Source organism: Nilaparvata lugens, chromosome 1 (assembly GCF_014356525.2).
Source record: "Nilaparvata lugens isolate BPH chromosome 1, ASM1435652v1, whole genome shotgun sequence".
NCBI classification, from domain to species: Eukaryota; Metazoa; Arthropoda; class Insecta; order Hemiptera; family Delphacidae; genus Nilaparvata; species Nilaparvata lugens.
In genome coordinates, this window is record NC_052504.1 from 5,953,591 (window position 1) to 5,968,205 (window position 14,615).

The 14,615-nt window shown below is 33.9% G+C and overlaps 1 protein-coding gene across 2 annotated transcripts in view; it reads right to left on the reverse strand.

The window, feature by feature from the left end:
* LOC111059895 (polypeptide N-acetylgalactosaminyltransferase 13) overlaps positions 1-14,615 on the reverse strand; it is a 52,060-nt gene that overhangs the window by 17,394 nt on the left and 20,051 nt on the right. For both annotated transcript variants that reach the window (XM_039428865.1, XM_039428860.1), the window contains exons 5-8: positions 12,238-12,407; positions 8,293-8,460; positions 5,183-5,393; positions 1,190-1,307 (exon numbers count right to left, since the gene is read on the reverse strand). In XM_039428865.1, coding sequence (XP_039284799.1) covers positions 1,190-1,307; positions 5,183-5,393; positions 8,293-8,460; positions 12,238-12,407 — 667 coding nt within the window. The remainder of the gene's footprint in view (positions 1-1,189; positions 1,308-5,182; positions 5,394-8,292; positions 8,461-12,237; positions 12,408-14,615) is intronic.

Genomic DNA, 14,615 nt, shown 5'->3' on the forward strand with positions numbered 1-14,615 from the left:
GATGAATTTACATAATATAGACTAAGAAAATAATTATTGAACTGTATATGATATGAAAAAGTAATTTGTAATATAATAACTATAGATATTATATTGTTATGCATCTACATAAATTGGCGGAGCTTTGGACATATCAATGTCCATTCTTCGGAAAGAATATTAAAAATATCCTCCCCACTAACTCTCTACCAAAACAGGTTGAGGTTTTGAGGAATATGAGAAAATTTCCAGAAGTAGCCTGCACACAGGGACAGTAGCAGCTTACACTAGCTGTCACGGGAAGACGGAATTGAAGATTTTTGGAACTCAAATGGAGCCTAGATGTCATTTCCAATTCCGTATTCCCCTAATACTACTGTTGTTACCCTGAAGCTACTATTGTCCGCGTGTGCAGCATACTCGGAATACGCCCAAAATCGAGCTAGTTTTTCTATAGTGAGGTCCACGTTATAATGGCACTGTTTGATTAGCAATGATATTGCTCGGAATACGCCCAAAATCGAGCTAGTTTTTCTATAGTGAGGTCCACGTTATAATGGCAGTGTTTGATTAGCAATGATATTGCTCGGAATACGCCCAAAATCGAGCTAGTTTTTCTATAGTGAGGTCCACGTTATAATGGCAGTGTTTGATTAGCAATGATATTGCTATCCTTGTTCATCATTCAACAAAGCGGATAGCGCTATCTCTCTCTCGCTTTGCTCTGTTGCCAGATCGTCTTTCAACAATGTAGAATTAATAATTAATTAACAAAATATTTAATCTTAATTATGAAAATTCATTATTAAATTATTGAAAAATATAATTGATTATTTTAAACGAGAATAAACAGTTAATATTACATTAATAAACGTGTATCAGTAGCTACCGTTTATAGAAGGCATTGACAAGACCGAAGATCGACAACGTTGTTCTCCACTGCCATTATAACTTGAACCTCATTATTTGCTTTATCTCAGATTTCGAGAATAAATTAACATGAAATGGTTAAATCTGGTACTGAGGTTCGACTAAGGTCTAGAAATTGTTTGCATCGGGAGTATCAGGATTTTCCAAAAATCGCCGTTTTAAACTTCACTGGTTATGCTAATGAGTTCTCAGTATCCGATTATAATTATAGAACATTTTCAAAAATTATCCAGTTATCTTTATTGAAATTTTTAAAAATCTATAATTAATTCGGACTTACCCTGAATGACATCTCCAAGTTTTCACCTCCCCAAACTTCCATGCGATCATCATAGGAGCCCAATTCGAAGAAAAAGTTCTTATCCATTGCAAATAAACCTCCGGCCATCGCTGGTGTACTGTAAAAGGAATAAAAAAATTTCTAAAAAGAACAGAAATTGAGTGTTTTTTTCTACACACATATTTATTTTTTCAACTACAATAATTCTGACAACTATTGTATTTTTGTGCAATCTACGACAAGCTTTAAATTTAATTTGAATCTTCATAAAACATAATTATAGTACCATTTGAAGTTAATTATTTGTATATCTGGAGTGAAAAGTACGACTTTTTCTCCCTGTGGGAAAAAGTTTGAAGCCCGAGGCGAAGCCGAGGGTTACAATTTTCCTGAGGGAGAAAAAGTATTTTTCGCTCGTGATGTACACAACATTTTTCCTCCATAGACATTTTTTTATAGAAACTGCAAATAAAATCATTCTAATAACTTACGTATTGGTGACAATGATTCCTAACAACATAACCTAAATCTAAAACCTGAAAACCGGTCGTCTGATTGGCACTGCCGATTGCGCTATCTATCGGCAAAAGTTATAACAATTATCAGCTGAGCGGCTATCAAAAATGGCTGACTCCAGATCACGCGGTTCAGGAGCTTCTCTTTGTCTCAGAAACAGAGTAACGGCCACCAACAGTCACAGTTATAACATAGTTATTCAAAAGTATTCTTTGAGTATCTATAGTGAGGTCCACGTTATAATGGTAGTGTACGATTTGCAAATGTGAAAGAGTTAGGGGTTAGGTTTTATTTAGGTTATATTTAATAATGTTTTTTCAGGATAGGTTAGGTTTTTGCTTAAAAATTGCAATATGCTAGAAGGGGCTAAGGTCCAGGTAGAGTTATGTTTTTTGATGTTTTAAAGGTAAAAGGATAGGTTAGGGGGTTAGGATTTTGCTCTGAACTACATGTTTGTGAATATGTTCATGAAATGAACCACATTTTTGTGAACATGTTCATGAAATGAACCAAATGTTTATGTTTTGTTCTAAAGATGACGAACAAATCCAAAGTATTAAATGTGAAAGGGTTAGAGGTTAGGTTTTATTCAGGTTATATTTAATAATGTGTTATTAGGATAGGTTAGGTTTTTGCTTTGAAATTGCAATATGCTAGAAGGGGTTAGGGTGCAGTTAGAGTCATGTTTTTTGATGTTTCAAATGTGAAAGGATAGGTTAGGGGGTTAGGATTTTGCACTGAAATCTAAATTATTAAATGTGAAGGGTTAGGGTTAGTGGTTAGGTTTTTTTTGGATTATATTTAATAATGTTCCATAAGGTTAGGTTAGGTTTTTGCTTTAAAATTGCAATATGCTAGAAAGGGCTAGGGTCCAGGTAGAACTATGCTTTTTGATATATTTTCAAAAGTGGAAAGATAGGTTGGGATTTTGCTTTGAAATTGCAATATGCTGGAAGGGATTAGAGGTTTTTCAAATAGTTATGTTTATTGATGTTTTAAATGTAAAAGGGGAGGTTGAGGGTTTAGTTTTTGTTTTGAAATGACAATATGCTGACTTAGTTATAGTGTTTTTTAACATCAGTTAAATAACAACTGTTATATTTTATTAATTATATTTTTCAAAAGTACTCTTTCTTTTATTAAATAAAATAATAATATATCGATTATTATATTGAAGTAAATGATAAATCATCATTGGATAATAATATTTTCATCAAATAGAATGACGATTGGCTCCAGTTACAGTGCTCGGTACCATCATCACAAAGAACGTTACATTCAAAGAAAAAGTTCTTATCCATTGCAAATAAACCTCCGGCCATCGCTGGTGTACTATAAAACGAATAAAATACCTTCTAAAAAGAACAGAAATTGAGTGTTTCTTCTACACACATATTTATTTTTTCAACTACAATAATTCTGACAACTATTGTATTTTTGTGCAATCTACGACAAGCAATAAATTTAGTTTGAATCTTCATAAAACAGATTTATAGTACCCTTTGAATTTAATAAAATAATGAAATAAAGTTACTATTTTAAAGTTACTACTAGAAATAAATTCAATTCAAAATAAAATAATAGAATAAGAATATAAATTATAACTACTAGTTTCGGTGATTGTACCATCGTCAGGTTATAAAAACCTTTTTTTAACCTAAATATTAAATTTATATTCTTATTCTATTATTTTATTAATTTCAAAGGGTACTATAATTCTATTTTATAAAAATATACAAGAAAGTAGCCCTGAATTCATAAATTTTAATGTTTAATCTTACGACTGGTAAATCATTATACCAACACAAAAATACTTGAAAACTGATAAAGTAATTTTAAATTAGTAAGTACTGTATCTCGAACATTTAAAAAGTGGAATATCAATGTATGAATAGTTTCATTAAAAATTGAAACAAAAATGATAGATGTTTTTTGTCTATTACGGTACACAATGTTTTTGTAGGTTAATCCATGACATTACCGTAGGTGGTACCTGAAAAATTGCACTATATTACAGGGTAGGCTACTTATAAATGTATATCGGAGTTTGAATTCTTTTAAATATTTGCTAAATCAGCTTTAATGCTATAAATTATAATGCTGATAGTTATAAGTCAAATGAATAAGCTCTCTATTACTGTAATACTAGGCCTATATGTACCTAAGCCAGCGCACAAACCTAGGTTTTGCTGGCAATGTCAGATTGAAAACTAGCTATTTTTAGTTCAAGAGTCGATGTGTTGATCGGAATCTTATTATGTATTTCTTGCTTATCTATTATTTTTATGATTCATACATTGTATTCATTGTATTGTTTTCAATTTGATGAAATGAATTTGAAATTTGAATAAGCATTTCAAACTTGGCGAAGTTAGCGAGCTTAGATAAGACAGAAAGAATCAATTTCAATTTGAAATACGGAGCTACTCTCAACGCATATAGTATAAAATTTCTAGGTGTTCATTTAGATCCAAAACTCACTTGGGAGCCTCATGTCAAATATGTAAGCACTAAGCTGTGTAGAGTGATCTATCTGCTGAGAAGCCTTGCTAATACGGTACCAAAAATATATTTAACGACAGTATACTTTTCTTTCTTCCACAGTCTTATGTCTTATGGTATTCTTCTATGGGGAAATTCAGCGCACATTAACGATATTCTCCTGCTACAAAAAAAGCCGTGCGAATAATCATGGAATCACCTTATTTAGAACACTGTAGGCCTTTTTATAATAATAAAATTTGTAAATAATAATATTTTTTTAATAATAATAAATTTGTAATAATAAAATTCTGACAGTAATAAATCAATACATATATTCTGTTTTGTTATACACTAAGGAGAATCTGCATCGTTATCAATTAAGCAATACTGTTCACTCTGTTAATTAGAAACATTAGACAGATCTATATTCAATACCAAAGATTGTCCAAATCTTTAAACAGTTTTGAAGCAGTTGGGCAAAAGGTGTATAATAAGTTACCGCTACACCTCCAACAAACACCCCTAAAACTGTTCAAATTAAAGGTGCACGATTGGCTGGCAAACAATCCTTTTTATAAATTAAGTGAATTTTACGAGAGCAGAATCAGCATTCCTTAATTCTTATTTGTTAGCACGTATGAACTAGCTGCTTCATTTTGTAATATTGTCTTTGTTATTTGTAATATTTGGAAATGTAATCTAAATAGTAACAATGTGTCTCTTAATGAGTGACTGTCTATTTCATGTTCTATCTGTGTGACTTTGTCTTGTGCTTTTTTGGCTGGCTGACAATAGAATTGTATTTATTTATTTAAACAGTTTTTTTGTTGGTATTGTGTGGTACAATGTGCGTGCAATATTCCTGCTCAGTATTTCAACCACTAGATATAATTAATGCATAAATAACCATTATTAATGTTCACTTCATTCCCTAGATGTACAAAAAAGAATTATCAAGTTCCGTTTAGGTCCCAAGATGCACAAACAACTCACCTGAAAGGTTGCGTGATATCCTTCCTTCGTTTAGCGAGTTCTCTGGCGTCGAGCGTGTACCAGCGGAAGTGCATCTCCCAGTTGAATGCACCCCAATGCAGCTCAAAGCTCCGGATGTAGGCGAAAGTGTCATCGCTGATTATGTCAATCACCGGACACACCACGCGTTTCCGGTTCTCAGCCACTCGCTCGATCAGGTTCTCTAGCCAACCTGCCCACATAAAGCAATTAAAAACAAAGTGCCTCTTTCGTTCACCACAAGTATCCTTCCTACCCTAGATCAACGCCAATTCTCAAAGTAGAGCTTTAGTTAACCTGCCGGAATAAAACAACTAGAAACAATATTAACGTGCTCTTTTCATCATCACAAGAGTTCTTCCTGTTCTGGACCAACGTGACTTTTAAAAGTAGAGATCCAACCAACCTGCCCAGATAACAATTACTAAAAACAATTAACGGGATCTTTTGTTAATCACTTGAGTTCTTCCCACCCTAGACCAATGATAATTCTCAAAGTAGAACTTTAGCTAACCTGCTCAGATGAAGCAACTAAAAACAATAAACAGGCTCTTTTGTTGAACCCAGCAGTTCTTCATACCCTAGACCAATGCTAATTCTCAAAGTAGAGCTTTATCTAACCTGCCCAAATAAAGCAACAAAAACAACTATTAAGGTATCACTTTTGTTCATCACAACAGTTCTTAATGCCATAGACCAACGCCAATTCTCAAAGATGAGCTCTAACCAACCTGCACAGATAAAGTTACTGTAAACAATATTAACGGGCTCTTGTTCATCTCAAGATTTCTTCCTACCTTAGACTAACGCCACTTCTAAAAGTAGAGCTTTAGCTAACCTGCCCAGATAAAGCTCTAAAACTCTAGTTCTAAACTAGAAACAATTAACGGGCTCTTTTGTTTATCCCAACAAATCTTGATATCTGATAGGATATACAACAGATAAATTATAGCTCAAATAGTACCGTATGTTGACAATAAGACCCGGCTTCTAGATCACTTATTAGATTTAATGATCCTATATTAGTTCATATACGGAGGGTGTAGATTTAATTATCCATTACATTTAATAAGAGCCCTGAAAGTTGGGCATTGAAGATACAAAAATAATGTCACTTTTATTATATAGGTACTACAGTATATCATCTCTATATAACAACAACCTTACTGCACACTATCAAGAAATAAAAAAAAATCATATATGTAGCCTTTTTAAAAATTTTTACTCACTACCTTTTTCAAAATTATTTCTATTTGTATATCTAGAGTGAAAAGTACGACTTTTTCTCCCTGTGGAAAAAAGTTTGAAGCCCGAGGCAAAGCCGAGGGCAACAATTTTCCTGAGGGAGAAAAGTATTTTTCGCTCGTGATGTACACAACATTTTTCCTCCATCTACATTTTTTCATAGAAACTGCAAATCAAATCATTTTAATAACTTACGTGACAATGTTTTCTAACAACATAACCTAAAATCTAAAACCTAAAAACCGGTCGCCTGATTGGCACTGCCGATTACGCTATCTATCGGCAAAAGTTGTAACAATTATCAGCTGGGCGGCTATCAAAAATTGCTGACTCCAGATCACGTGTTTCAAATTTGAATTGCAGATGAAAAATATTTGTTGGCTGGTATTTTGAATAGAATAAAATATTTTAAAATATGTATAAATTTTTATCGTCTACTAATATTAAGTATGTAATATCATACAAACATATATTTCATGAGTTGATCAAATTTCTGATTGTGGTATTGAATTCAGTTGACTCAATGACAGATACCTCTATCATAGCCACCTCTAATACAAGGCCCCGGCCTACGATATTGCAACGTCGCAGTGTAGGCCTAGAATCGAATCGAATCGTGAAAAAGATCAGCTGGTATTTTTTAAAATCTTCTTCACCAATCATGTATTAGATTCTAGGCCTACACTGCGACGTTGCAATATTGTAGGCCGGGGCCTTGTATTAGAGTTGGCTATGCCTCTATTCATCTATGCTTACTCATCTGAGCTTAGACCTTCTAACATATTTCAAATATGTAAGTTATTAATATAATAGAGATGCTTCCCAGCATGTAATGGAGTTACTTTACGCTCTAGGGAGTTTTTCTCTTTTTTCGTCACGAGAGCGAAAAAGTGACACTTTAGTATTATGTTCCAGGGAGTAAAGTAAGCACTTTAGACAGTAGCTAGAGGAAAATGTCATTTTCAAGAGAGTGCTAGCCAAAATGTTAATATGACAATGGATCAACCAAATATTATACTGTACACTATCTATACAGTACACTGTAGAAGCAGGTAGGCCAAACAGTTAACACAGGTTGGACTACACACCTTTACCACTATTCACTTCTTCAATAATTGAAGCGTAAAATTATGATAAGAAAAACAGCGTTACTCTAAACTTGGAAGAAGACAAAATAATCAAGATTGTATGACAGCAATGATTTACAAAAACATATATGTGTCAATATACAACCCAATATGACATTGGGTTGAATTGGCTAATAGACAGAATCCAAAAAAAACTATGATTATAAAAACAGGTTGCTCAGGACTTCTACAGTATTTTCATATTGTTACAATTATTAGCATTGTATCAGCTCAGGGAAGCCTAGCTTCTCTTAATATGAGAAAGGCAAGTGGATAAATATATAGGAGAGAATAGATTTTGAATACAGCTCAAAGCTTGTTAAAGACTTCAGTAACACAATATTTTTATCAATAGAAGGAAAGTGGTACTAATAATCAGAAGAACCAAGATTCTCTAAAAATTAGAAAGGCATACCAATTAAAAAATTAGAGGGGAATAGTTTTTGAACCAAGTTTCTCTTAAAACAGCAAGGCAATAGGATTACAAATTTAAAAGGGAATAGTTTTTGAATACAGCTCAAAGCTTGAGACAAAGATTTCAGTACTACGGTATGAGCATTGCTTCGAATAGTTTACGTCAAAGGAAGCTGGCTCATGTAAGGTCTTATATGTAAGAAAAACAGCATTACTCTAAACTTGGAAGAAGACAAAATAATCATGATAGTATGACAGGAAAGATTTACAAAAATATATCATAACAGCCATAATTGATCCACTCACCAATAGTACATTCGCAGTGCGCATCCAAGAATGTGAGTATTTGACCTTGAGCGGCCCGCGCTCCCATGAGGCGAGCTCTGATCAAACCGTCGCGTTTCCCTGTGCGCAGAACTCTCGTCGGAACAGGCAGCTTTGCAACGTAGTCGTCCAGCTCCTTGCCCAGAAATTCTGCACGAAAAATAAAGATTGAAAATAAAAGAAATTAAAAAATTCAAATTCACCGATAGATTAAACAAGGAGGATTCATTTATTCATTTACATTAACCAATGCACAAATCAAATAGGCTACATGATTAGAAAAGGATCAACAGGCCTAGCCCAAAACTGTTCCCTTTCCGAATTTTGATACTAGTAAGCCAATGTCTAAAAGGTAGGTTATGTTGCTTCACTTTGAATCAAATCCAGAAATATACAAACCAAAATTTAGAATTTAATTAGATTGTAATATCGTACAAACTAGTAGAGTTGACTTTAAGCCTGATCCACACGCAACGATATATTGCACCAATCTGATCGGTACCGACCCTATTGTTACAATAGGGTGATATTCTTCACAAGCACAAGAAATTTTCATAATGCAGAAAAGGGCTGTCAGAGTCATCGCCAGGGCGCGGAATCGGGAACATTATAGAGATATTTATAAAGGTCTTCGAATTCTAACTCTATATTCATTATATATATTGCAATGCTTACTATTCCTGAAAGCAAATCCAGAGAAAATGGAGTTGAGAAATGCAATTCATTCTTATAATACAAGATCCAATCAGACGCTCAATGTAACACGAAGCAGACTGCATAAAGCTGATGAAAGTCCCTCGAATGTTGCAATTAAATTGATGAATAGGCTTCCTATTGAGGTGAGGCAACTTAATCACAGGAGGTTCAAAAAGATTTTAGAAATATTTCTCTTGAAAAACCCCTTTTACTCAGTTGAAGAGTTTATCGACATGAAAATGAATGTAGAAGATTTCAATATTTAGAATTTATTAATATTACTGTTATATGAATAGGATTAATATACCATATATGTTTTTATTGTAAATGTGACTTTGTATTGTTTTTTATTGACAGTATTTGTATTGACTAAGTGTTTTACTGTTATATTGACTGGCTTATATGTCAAATTGTGACATCCTGTTTTTTGGCTAATAAATTTATTATTATTATTATTATTATTATTATTATTAATAATAATTGGAGCATATGGACGGAAGATTGATGCAATTGAGCGAGATTGGTCGCGATATATCGGGGTTGAACAATTGATGGAAAACTTGATCAACCAGGAAACGATTGCACAAATCTGGCAAGATTGGAGCGTCACGTTTTAGCGTATAGACAGTGCCTTCGATCAACTTATTGATCAAACTAAATTGTTCCGATCATCTGTTCAATCCAGTGGCAGTGAGACGTTCATGGGGAGAAATTGATTTTCGCATAACTGTATCCTGTTTCTTTATCAGAGGAGAAACCAAGTTCAATAACTCCACGTATGAACGTCTTCTGACATTCTCAAATAGTTGCGCCAGTCATTTGGTTCATCCCTCAACTCTCTCAGTAGTCTCACATCCGAAAACTTGTCTATCTTGAGAAGCCAAGAACGACACCACTTACTTCTTGGTTTGAATTGTCTCTTTCTCCCTTCTCTCGTCAAACAAATTACATAAATTACTTTTATTTCACATTTTTTATATCTTTCTTTTCTATTCTGTATTATGTTTGTTTGTGAAATAAATGAATTGATTGATTGATAAAGGGACCACAACAGTATCTCATCCATGTTGATCACAACTGAAAGAAAGGAAAGAAGAAAGACCAACAAATTGCGAAGGAAGTTTGGGGCGAAAATCGTTGCATGTGGATGGCACCTCGATGTACAATTTATTGCAACGATTATTGGTGGGATCAGATTGCCGCGATCATATCGTTGCGTGTGGACCAGCCATTAAAACATGAATATCACTAAAGAAAATTATTCAACATATTGATGTTTGATACTATCGTGACGGCCCACGTTATAATGGCAGTATTTTTACATTGGTGATGTTATCCTTGTCTATCATTCAACAAAGCAAATATCGCTATTCTTTTCTAGCTGTGCAAGGTTTTCAGATCAAAAACATGAATGATTTGGCACAGCCAGCAAAGTTAAACTTGTGCGCTAGCTGTGAGTTCATAAAGCAAACAGTACGAAGTAGCCTATAGCAATACTGAAAAAATGAAAAAAATATATATCTATGTAATAAATATTATAGTAATACTTCTTATAAATAATACAATGATAAGAATTGATTAATTTCGTGTTAAAACCAATTATACAGATGATAACCAAAAACAAGTCATACAGCCTATATTTAAATCTTCTAAATGCAAACTAATGAAGAAGAATACAATAAAAAATGAAATTTTCAGTTGTGAGCACATCCCAGTGCTTAATCAATTTTCATAAATAATACAAAAGATAGAAAGACATTCAAAACTCAAAAGAATCATGATTAGATTTATTAACATTTAGGCATAGATCGTTCTTTAACAATGTGAAAATATAATTGGAAAGGAAGAGAATCGGCATCGCTGTTCTCGTATCTTCCTTCACTGCCATTATAACGTGGACCTCACTATAGGAATAGATTTCACCAATGCTGTCTTTATAACACGAATTTCACAATTGAAAATAAATAAATTGATGAATGGATGCTGTAATAAATGAATGAAATTAAAATGATTGAATCAAGCCAATATGATATTTTATTTTATTCAATTATATGTATGGGTAATTGACCGAGCGATGTGAGGTCTAAGATTCAAGTCGACGGTTTTGCATTTCTCTTTATGTTTATATGTTTGTTTGTATTTATGTTCCTCATTTAGAGCGAAACGCAGCAATAATTTCATGAAATTTGACAGGTATGTTCCTTTTTGAATTTCTCGTCGACTTATACATACGGTTTTTTGAAATTTTGCATTTTAAGGATAATACAAAAGGAAAGGAGTCTCCTTTGAACGCTAATATTACCGTAAAAATCAGACTTTAGAATAATTATTCATCATAAATCAGCGGTCTATAATACTACCCGTTCAAAAACATCGAACATCTTGAAAATGTTGTATCTTTCCATCAACGTAAGTAGACAGTTGTCTACTAACTTTGTCTTTCCATAAGCTGAGGCCATGATTCTAGTATGGAGTTTGGAGTTATTGATAGAAAACATTTTCATTTTTTAATCTGATGATTAAAATTGCAACAAATATTATTGAAAAGAAATTGATTTCTAAAATCATGAAAAGTGAGAAATGAAGTTTGTAGGAAATCAGCATTATGGTAGTTTATTTTGTTAATTTCAACACTCCGATTTTTCGCCAACACGACAACACAGAATGTTCTCTGATGGGTTGATTGGATTGGCGTATCTACGGCAGCCAGACCTGATAACAGCGCTCACACTCACATTCCGGGACGACACGTCACGGTACGATAGGATAGAAAGCTCTATGTTTATTAAAGATTTTTTCTAGACATTTTAAATTGATAAATTATTTATTAATTTTTGAGAAAACATAACAACAGGTCAATATAACTTACTGAGCGCGACGTCTACTGTTCACAGAACTACTAGTTACGTTTATTTAATTATATTTAAAAATACTTCAAGTCGATGAAGCCAGTACTAGAAGTAAACACAATAAGGGCCAAGCCACAGGAAGCGTTTTTGCACTGACGGAGGACAATGCAGGGCAGGAAGCTCTCCGATTGGCTGATTATCATCTGATTACGTTGGCCGACTCGTCCGCCGTCAGTGCAAATACGCCTCATGTGGTTTGGCCCTTATTGTGCTTACTTCTAGTACTGGCGTCGTCGACTAGGAGAACCGCTTGTATTGAAGATTAATGAATTATTAAATCAATGAATTATATTATGAAAAAAATAAGATGGCTTCTACTCACTTCTGGTACTTGCATCATCTACAAGTAATACTTCTTGTAGTAATGATGAGGGGGATCGATCAATAACACTATGTACAGTTCTCAGCAACGTGGACCAGGCCTCATTGTGAAAAACAATTATCACACTAGCTTTCGGAAGGCCTCTTATGTCGATGGTTTTTAGTCGACACCTGAAAAAATCGAACAAAGTATCAAGATTGTGAATTCAATAAAAACAAATTTCCAATTTATCGATTCTGATTAACATATAATCATCTATACAATCATACAATATTCGTAAGTTACATTCAATGTATCTAGATTACATTTTATAAAACACTCTTATTGAAATGGGCTGCTTTTAAATTAATAAAACAAAATAAAACTTGTAGCACCCTTTATTTATTAAAAAACTTAAAATAGTTGAACAACTAGTTTCGGTTCTAAACCGAAGATGGTTTTAGAACCGAAACTAGTTGTTCAACTATTTTAAGTTTTTTAATAAATAAAGGGTGCTACAAGTTTTATTTTGTTTTACTAGATTACATTGTATTCTAGGTACATTGTTTACAGTTAGGCTCAACTTACACTACCTCGACTCAAATCGTACGACTCCAGTCTCTCGACCTTACGACTTTCTTGCTCATTGTCACTACTTCTGTTCCATGCTACTCCATGTTCTAACCTTATTTTATTACAGATATGAGATCTAATTTGTCACTACTTAGCATGTAACAAATTTGTTAATAAATATTATGAATATATTATCTGATGTGATTCTTATTATTGTCTTATCTAAATGTAAAACATCACTTTCATTCTGTTTTAATTATCACTCTTAAACTACTACATAACTGAAAATGTTATCTGTGTTATTGTTTGCAAGTTTTCATCGAACATGACCTCACTTTCATTTAAAATGCACGGTACGACGCAACTCAAGTCGAGGCTCGACCAACATGTCGAGTCGGCGCTCGACTCAGTCTCACAGTCGTGAGGTCGCGGGGACTAGAATCGACTGGTCTGAGTGTCACCATTTGCAAACACATGCTGCGTCGAGAAGAGATTAGAGTCGCAGTCTCTTCTCGACTTGAGTCGCGTAAGTGTGAGTTGAGCCAAAAAGATCAAAGATGATACAGCAGTGACGATCGTATCGACCTGGTGTAGTTCATCACCATACTGAAAAACTAACTCTAGTGTCAAGGGATGTAGGTGGAGAAATACCATAGCCTTGAAACTATAGTTAGTTTCTTCAGTCTGATGATGACCTAAACCAGGCCAAAACGTACGTCACTGATAATAGTATGTGCATTTTTCACTTCATAAGTGTTTTCTAAATTTAAGTTTGAAAATACTAGTGGAAAAGAATGGATATGCAAAACCGATTTCAAGTAATTATTATTATTATTATTGTCTTTTTTCGTTAGGGTAACTCTTGAATAGAAATAACAAATAAAAATTGAAGTACCTTCTGTTAAAATTGTTTACTTTACGACATGTTTCGGCAATGATGCCATTATCAAGTAATTGAAAAATTTACACTTACTTGATAATGGCATCATGGCCGAAACATTTTTAAAGTAAACAATACTATTATTTATCTTTGATACAGAACACAATACATACAATGATCAAGAGAGAACAACAGGTTCATCGCAAAACTATTCCTCTCTTGAATGAAAAATAATCATTACAATCATAAGTAGGCCAAATACACACATAACGATGACAAATTTGTGAAATACTTACTCAATCTGTATAATAACAATCACCTGCACTATGGGATATCTTCTGATTCTATTTTTTCTCTATTGTCTTATTCACTATTGAGGCTAATAAGGATATTCTATTCACTTTTACCCAGAGTCGTATAATTATTAAGGTCCATACTTTCTTGTATTATTACTTTCCTTGCCCTATTATCATAGGTAAGGAAAGTATTGCTTTCCGAAAAAAATTTAGGTACTCCAATTTCTACATTTCTATACGTTTCAAGGTCCCCTGAATCCAAAAAAGTGGTTTTTGGGTGTGTGTGTGTGTGTGTGTGTGTGTGTGTGTGTGTGTGTGTGTGTGTGTGTGTGTGTAAAGCTGCGTACACATATTCGTGCTTCCAACCCGCACCGAGCACGCTCCTCCCTCGTATCACCATCGAGCCACAGTCGGACCGCCCACGCACCCATCATGAACGTTACGGAAGATGTTAGATCTTCTCGCGTTCCCCGGTCGAACCATTGTTGCTCGCCGGTCGATCATCAATCGCTCTGCTGGAGTGACGTTCGGTTGCGGAGCAGAGCGACAGTCTGTACGCACCTTATGAGTGTATGTGCGTCTGTGTACACGATATCTCATCTCCCGATTAACGGAATGACTTGAAATTTGGTACTTAAGGTCCTTACACT